This window comes from Trichechus manatus, unplaced genomic scaffold, assembly GCF_000243295.1.
Source record: "Trichechus manatus latirostris isolate Lorelei unplaced genomic scaffold, TriManLat1.0 scaffold00022, whole genome shotgun sequence".
Lineage (NCBI taxonomy): Eukaryota > Metazoa > Chordata > Mammalia > Sirenia > Trichechidae > Trichechus > Trichechus manatus.
Window position 1 is genome coordinate 17,969,586 of NW_004443958.1, and position 8,641 is coordinate 17,978,226.

Consider the following 8,641-nt stretch of genomic DNA (forward strand, 5'->3'; position numbering starts at 1 on the left):
CATTGCAGCATTATTCACAATAGCCAAAAGGTGGAAACAATTTCCATGTCCATCAACAGATAGAGAGTAAACAAAATGTAGTGTATAAATACAAGGGACTATTACTCAGCCATAAAGAGAAATGAAGTTCTAATACATTACTATGACATGGATGATCATTGAGAACATTATGCTGAGGGAAATAAGTCAGCTATAAAAGGGCAAATGTTGTATGATCCCACTTATATGAAATAGGCAAACGTATAGAGACCAAAGCTTATTAGTTGTTACCAAGGGTGGGAGAGAGGAAAAAAGGGGGAGTCAGTGCTTAGAGGGCATTGAGCTTTTGTTAACAGTGGTGAATGGAATAATTTGGAAAAGGATAGTGGTGATGGTTGCACAATGTGATGAATGTAATCAATGACACTGAATAATACATGTAAAAATTGTTGAACTGGCAAATGTTTTGTTATATATTTACCACAATATAAGAAAATGTTTATCTAAAAAATAATTGAAGCATAAACCATAAAAAATGGTTACCTATGAGGAAGAGATAGAATAGGGATAGAATTTGGACTTCCTTAATTATATCTTGTTTTGTGAGCTTGGCTTTAGAACTGTGGACATATTTTACTTAATTATAAAACTAAATAAATTTTCAAAATAAAAATGTCTAAAAAAACTCCCCCAAAATGTGAATGTGTATCCAGTTGATGGTATAGCTATACAGAGAGGAATAATTTGATTATACATTCCCAGAAGGGAATACTGTAGGAATAAAAATAACAACAACAAAAAACTTAAGAGATTTACAACAATCATATGGTAGGTGGTGGTGTTTGTATTGTTCTTCTTAGACAATTGTATGTGAATTGGAAAATAAGTAAATGAGTAACTGTGTCTGTGTCATTGAAAACTAGAATTTTTGGCAAGGGGAAAAGGAAATGCAGATATAAGATTGATAAGATTAAGAAAAGCTTGTAGTTCTGAATATGAAATGGAAGTACCACTATGAACTCATGCCATATCTGTATCTATATACATATATATCTATTTCCTAGCTCTGTCTACTGAAATTGACACTTAAAAACAATGAAAAGCTAGTAGCAATGAGCACCCCTAGTGTCCAGATTATGGTCTCTAAGCATCAGTTTCCAGAAAAATGACCTAGGCTGGACCCAAGTCTAGGGCAGGATATGGACAAAATGAGCCTGAGACATCTTGCCATATTAGAAAACATGGAGATTATCAGTGATTATTGGGGTTATGTCAAAAGGACTTGAGAGTCAACTTGAATAGGCTCCCATTTGCCAACGATGTGACAGGTTGAGCTTTAGAACACAGCAACTATGTTAAAACCGATTAGGGAAATCTGGTGGGCGGGAGTTGATTTAAGCAAGAAGTTTCCCGTTCTAAGACAGTAACAGACTTTTTCTTTCAGCCAAGGTAACTGCATCTAAGACATGTCCATAAACAGATGATCTAGTCCAAGTACAATCCTGTCTCTTGGCAAAAGCAAGTCTCACCAAGGCAAACATCACATTTGATTAATCCTCCACTGAAGGAAGAATTTCTCTTTCATTTACTAAAGATCTATTGTACCTACTGTGTACTAGGTGCTGGGGTGTGAAGATGAGTGAAACTCATCCCTGACTTTGAGTGGTGGTGGGAGGGCACAAAAAAGGAAAAAGATCATTTTAACACAGAGTGGTTACATGGACATGGAGAAAAGAGCAAAGCATATAAAAAGGCATAGGAATTGATTTTTAAAGTAAAAATTCTCCAGCATTTGCTGAAGAATAAATGTCATTTCAATTGAAAGTGCACTCTCTTTCCTGATTCTTACCAAACTATTAAGGAATTGGTTATATTAAGAAACTATCAAAGGAAGTAATATATATTGCTCAGAGATTTTGTGCCAGGCATTCACAGATGGATAACCAGTTGCCATTGAGGAGATTCCAACTCATGATGACCCCATGTGTTTCAGAGTAGAACTGTGCTCCGTAGGGTTTTTGATGGCTGGTTCTTTGGAAGTAGGTCACCAGGACTTTCTTCTGAGGCACCTCTGGGTAGACTCGACATAACCCCCCAAACCAAACCCACTGCCGTTGAGTCGATTCCAACTGATAGTGACTCTAAAAGACAGAGTAGAATTGCCCCATAGGGTTTCTAAGGCTGTAAATCTTTACGAAAGCAGATTGCCACATCTTCCTCCCATGGAGCAGCTGGTGGGTTCCAACTGCCAGCTTTCTCGTTAGTAGCTGAGCACTTTAACCCACTGCACCACCAGGGATCCTTACTCCTCACACAGGGATAGTTAATCCTTTCTGAGCTCTTGCTTGGACCAGCACTGTTCTAAACCCTTCACATGCATTAAAGCTCATCTAATCCTCACGACAACTCCGCAAGGTAAGGATTTTATAATCCCCATTTCACAGGTGAGGAAATGAAGTCAGTTGCCCAAGGTCTCACAGATAGAGAGACCTGCTTTGAAGCGAGGGCATTCTGACTCAAATTGTGACTCTCTTCCCCTACCCTCTACGTACATGACCTCCTTCAGCCACTCTCCAACCCTTAACAGACAGCTATTAACTTTCCATTCTACAGGTAAAGAAATGGCAGCTCTGGCAGGTTGAGCATCCCAAGGCTACTCATTCTCTTAAGTGGCATTGCTGGAGTTTAATCTTAAGAGTATTTGCTTCCAAGGCTTGGATCTTTCCTTTTAAGGCACATAACCCATTGTACGTGTTATTATTAGACCTGGAAGTAAGTGCCTGGAGACATGAACTCATTAATCTCTGTCCTTGTGCACATGTGTAGCTTCCTATGCTATAAATGGAGACACCAAAGCCCAACCTCCCCAGGGCTGCAAGTGAATCAGGCATGAGGTGGGAGGCACCCGACTGTTTGGTCTTCCTGTCCAACGTTCAGAACGTTCACCTGCCTCGGAGGAGGAAGTGTTTGGCATATCGCTTTCACATATGTGCAAGATGAAATTTCCCAATTATTCGGTTACATAACGGCCTCCGCCACTCTGGAGATGAATAATTACACATGCTCCCACTGGATGTTTCCGCGTAACCGGGATCAATGGGCGTTATTCAGCCTTTAATAAAAATAGAAGGACTCTGAGTCACAAAGGGAAACTGGTGGAAGCAGGTAGCAAGCCCAGGAGTGGGCAGGCTTGATCCAGGATGCACAGGACCCTGGCAGATGCTATAGATAGATGACACCCAAGTGATGCAGTCCTGCAGAAAGCTTCCTTAAGCACAGGGAGGCAGTGGCATATGGGGGAAAGAGAATGGAACTAGGACTTAGCAGATTGGGATTCCTGTTTTGGTCTGGCTTTTCTCACTGGCTTTGTGACCTCAGGTGACTTGAGCTTCTGTTCTGTCTTGGGATGCCCTGTTAGCCTCATAGGCTTCTTTTCCCCAAAGTAAAATATTAATAGCTAACGATTTTTGTACAAAATCAGTGGCTTTTGAGTCATTTCTGACTTACAGTGGCACCATGTGCTTCAGAGTAGAACTGTGCTTCATAGGGTTTTCAATGGCTGTGATGTTTTGGAAGTAGCTTGTCAAGCCTTTCTTCCAAGGCACCTCTGAGTGAATTTGAATTGCCAGCTTTTCGGTGGGTTGCTGAGTGCTTAAATGTTTGTGCCACCCAGGGACTCTACTGTATGTGCAAGCCACTGGGAAAAGTATAGTACAATTGTGTTCCCATATAATACTACACAACGACTCTATGAAGCATGAAACCGAAACAAAACACCAAACCTGATGGCATCAAGTCCATTCCGACTCATAGCGACCCTATAGGACAGAGCAGAACTGCCCCATAGGGTTTCCAAGGAGCAGCTGGTGGATTCGAACTGCGGACCTTTTGGTTAGCAGCCAAGCTCTTAACCACTGCGCCACCAGGGCTTATTATTATATCCATCTTATAGGCAAGGAAACTGAGATCCAGAAAGTTAAGAAAATTGGTGATGGTCACATGTCTACTAAGCAGTAGAGTTGGGGGTTTGAAAACTATCTGCCTGACTCTAACACCTATACCTGTTACTGCTACAGTTATAGGATGTTATTATGTCATTTCAAAACCGCTTGAAAGCTAGAAATAAAAGAAAAATCACCCAGGGACAAGGACTAGAAGGCAGAAGGGGACAGGAAAGCTGGTAATAGGGAACCCAAGGTCGAGAAGGGAGAGTGTTGACATGTCGCCGGGTTATTAACCAATGTCATAAAACAATATGTGTACTAACTGTTTAATGAGAAACTACTTGTTTTGTAAACCTTCATCTAAAGTACAAGAAAAAAAATATATAAAAAAGAAAAATATATCAGATACCACTTAAGCACAGTAGCTCTCACCCTTACTACGCATTTACATACTCTTCCTTATACACCATTAGTTACCTGCTTTCCCAGGACAAATGGAGAACATGATAAATAGAACCAGAATGGCAGAAGGGTGTCATCTGAGAAAGGGACACTGACAGAGCACAAAGAAATTCCTTGAGGTGACAGAAGAGACAGGTAAGTTCTCATTATTATAGAATGAAGACACTCCCCCTGAATTTGCTCCCTTCTAGTTATTTCTGGGGAGTTCTCACTTGTCAGTTGAAGACCCACGTGATGGAGTGTGCATGGGTTTTTCTGTACGACTGCCTCTGAGTCCATCTTTATGGCCCTCAAAGGGATTGCCTTTTGCATGTCAGACTAAGGTGGTCTCCCTTGTAACAGGAAACCATGCAGATGTGGATACATGACTGCAGCTCTCCAAGACAGCCAGAAGGGCCTACTCATAGGGATTCTGGAGATGGCTAGACTTTGACACTTGGTTTGCTGTTTCATTATAAATTCAGCTAAAATTTAAAAGCAAGTCAATTCCTATCGCTAGATTGAGTCCCTGGGCCATTATGTTGATACGCAGACAATGCCTTTGTCTTTCTCTGGTCTAGTGAAATGGTTAAGAGTGGGCTTTGGAGACAGATCTGGGTTTAAATTCTAGTTTTCCTGCTCACTAGCTTTGTAGACACACACACACACACAGACACACAGACACACAGACACACAGACACACAGACACACAGACACACACACACACACACACACACACACACACACACACACTGTTGCCGTTGAGTCGATTCCGACTCATAGCAATCCTGTAGGACAGAGTAGAACTGCCTTATAGAGCTTCCTACTGCCTTATAGAGCTTCCAAAGAGCAAGGTTATTGAGAGGATCAAATGAAATCATACAGGGGAAGTGCCAGGCACGTAGTAGGAGCTTGAGAAGTGTTAACTCTTTCTCTCTTCTTTTCACTTGTCAAGATTTTATATTATCTGTTTTCTTCATTTCACCATCCCCCCTTAATTATAATAACTTTATATCTATTTATCTAGGTTTTGGGGTTTTTGGCTGTTTCATCCCTGGTTTCCCAGGGTTTGTTACCTCCTGTTTCCATGGTGATTTCCCAGAAATATATTTCTATTTCTGCTCTGGCTGGCAGTCTTCTTGCTTTGTTTCTCTCCCTTTCTGGTTACTTTTTGAAGTGCACGCAGACCAAAGAGAGATGGACTGGGGTCCAGAGCAGAGCAGTGAAGCTGGCAGGTGCTGCTGCTACCAGGGAGCGGAAGTCCCCCCAGGTGATAAGCTTGACCACACCCATGGTCTGAGTCCACCTGGAGAATTCCTCCTGCTCTTTGAGAGCAAACATGACCTCTTGGGAGAAGTCTGACCTCAGGCTTCCATGCGAGACAATTTCCTGCACCTCTAACTCATGAAGTCCTTGGATGAGTCTGTTCCACACATAGCACTTCTCCCATTATATTGTTTAGGTGCCAGTCAAAAATCAGCCAATGAAAATTTTATGGATCAAAGTGTTCCAATCGTGGGGATGGTGCAGAACCGGGCAGTGTTTTGTTCCACTGTGCATGGGATTGCACAATGGGGTTACTAACAACCATGGCCCCCCTCGTGCATGGGGTTGCCACGAGTTGGGGGCCGACTCAGCGGCAGCCATCAGCAACAACTCCCCTAGGATAGTCGTGTCCTTAGAGCCAGGGATGATGTTTTGTACAGTGCTACCCACAATGCCCAGCTGGGGTCCCAGCAAAGAGACAGGGCTCATATGACAGGCACTGTATCTCATGAGGACATATTAACATTGAAGTACTTGCTACATATATGCAAAAAAAACAAAAAAACAAAAAGAACCCTAACCCGTTGCTGTCGAGTCGATTCTGACTCATTGTGACCCTATAGGACAGAGTAAAACTGCCCCATAAGGTTTCCAAGGAGCAGCTGGTGGATTCAAACTGCTGACCTTTTGGTTAGCAGCCAAGCTCTTAACCACTGCGCCACCAGGGCTCCATATATAGGCAAGGCAGTGCAAAAAATGCTATGTACAATAATCTCAAATAATTATTCACAACAGCCAAATTTAGGTATTACTTCCTCTATTGTAGAGATTAAGAAATTGAGACTTAGGGAGATAAGTAACTTGCCCAAGGCCATACACTATTGAGAGGAAAAGCTGGGATCAGAATCCTGGCTTAGCTGAGCCTCAAACCTGAATGTTTTATCTAGTGCAGCACGCAACTTCTATAATAGTAATTCTATCCAGGCAATAGAATTGGGAGGGATTGCAGTTTGCCTCAGGCAGAAGCGGAAAGCTCTTTTTTTGGATAATGGTTTCTTTGAAAGAGGTGTACCTGAAGGGTGTTAAAATCACATTGCTTACAAAATCATCTTCTTCAGCTTAGTTTGTCATAAGGTGGTCTTTATTAAGGATTGATTCACTTAGAACACAACTTGCCACAAGAAGCCAGTAGTCATTTGCCGCTAAGAACAGTGGCGGTCCTGCAGCCAGTTTTATGGCAACAGGAAATGCCAGATAACTGAGGGAAGCTAGAGCAAAATGTTTGATTACCTGCTGTCCATGGTAGAAAACAGCAAGGAGGAACATGGCCATTAGCAGGAGCGATGCCTCCTTGGTCCCCAGGAAATCTCTGTTGGAAGAGGAAAGACAAAATGGCGGCTGGTTAGTAACAACCATGGACAAACTTCAAGGAGACTTGTCAGGAAACTGAGATTCAGAAAGGACTGGGATAAAAAAAGAAACAAATGTTTTGAACACCCACTAAATGATAGGGGCTGCTCTGAGGGTTGTCATGTAGGCTAATTTGGAAATTTGGAAATCTGGACTCATACACACCAATGATCATACTTAAGGCCACCATGAATCAGAGCTGACTCCGTGGTAACTAACAACAACAATTTGGAAATCAATCGACCCCCAAGGACAGGAGGTCACCCAGGTCAAAGCTGGGGAGACAACGCACTCATGCTAACAATAATGCCTTCAATTTGCAGAGCACTTTTTCCCGATTTCAAAGAGCTTTTATACTTTCTCGTTCCCCAAATCCATGTGAAGAAAAGGATTAGCTTTTTTTTTCTTTTTCTTTTTTTTTTTTTTAAGATGTTATTCTATTTAAGAGACATGCATGTAGTGCTTGCTAAGTGCCGGTCTTTGTTCAAAGAGCTTTCACAAATATTAACTCTTTTAATTCTTAATTCTATGAGTTGGACACTGTTACCCCCATTTTTCAGGTGTGGACACTAGATGTTCATGTCCCCATTTGATATATGAGAAAATGGAGGTGCTGAAAGTTCCCGCTCAAGGTCACAGTCAGTGAGTGGTAGATCCAGGACTAGTACCCTGGTTTTTCCAATTTGGAAATATTTATTCATTGTATGATTAAGAATGCAGGCTTTAGGATCATAAAGTCTGGTGTCAAAGACTGGCTCTGGTGTTTCCTGGCTGTGTGTCCATGGGAAAGACAACCTTGATCAGCCTCAGTTTCCTTATGTGTAAAATAAGGACAAGAAAACCTGCTCCAAAGAGTTATTTTGAGAGTTAACTGTGAACACCACACCCACTCTTTTTTTTTTAGTGCTTGGCATGGGGTTTGGCCTGGTGTTTTTAGCATAAGATTTGGCATGGTGCTTTTAAAAATATAAACCACTGCTTGAATGGTTTAGTTTGAATGGGAGAAACCCTACGTTTTGTTCCTCATGAATATGGCCCAAATTCTTACTCTGCCTGGGACTTCTGATGTTCTTGTCTTTATGATACAGAAGGCTTTTTTAAACTCAGCAATTTATCATTTAAAACACATATTCAAGAGAAAACATAAATACCTCTTGAATCATTTTGAACGAGTTGGTTGTCCAAAAATAAAGACAGAGATGACTAGACCAAACTCAGAAAAAAAGTAAAAGAAAATTATGAACAATCTTTGAATCTTTAGGACGTATTTCAGATGAAAAAATGGTCTGAGGAGAGACTGCAGAATGTGCCAGGGGAACATCCACAAAGAATTGTGATCTCAATTTAACATGAATTTTTTTTTTTTTGGTCGCTTTTATGATTTTCTGAAGAACTTGTAGAAAGAGCCAAGTGGCTGAAATCTGTGCAATATTATAATGCAGGTGCTGTCGAGTGGATTCCAAGTCATGGCGACCCCATGAATTGAACTGTGCTCCATAGGGTTTTCAATGGCTGATTTTTATTTTTTTATTGTACTTCAGGTGAAGGCTTACAGAACAAATAGTTTCTCATGAAACAGAAGTACACATGTTGTTTTATGA

General features: G+C 41.3%; 1 protein-coding gene across 2 annotated transcripts in view; it reads right to left on the reverse strand.

Moving 5' to 3' along the window:
• Positions 1-8,641, reverse strand: part of ADCY8 (adenylate cyclase 8) — a 217,410-nt gene that overhangs the window by 20,706 nt on the left and 188,063 nt on the right. For both annotated transcript variants that reach the window (XM_004373008.1, XM_012554538.1), the window contains one exon: positions 6,921-6,999. In XM_004373008.1, coding sequence (XP_004373065.1) covers positions 6,921-6,999 — 79 coding nt within the window. The remainder of the gene's footprint in view (positions 1-6,920; positions 7,000-8,641) is intronic.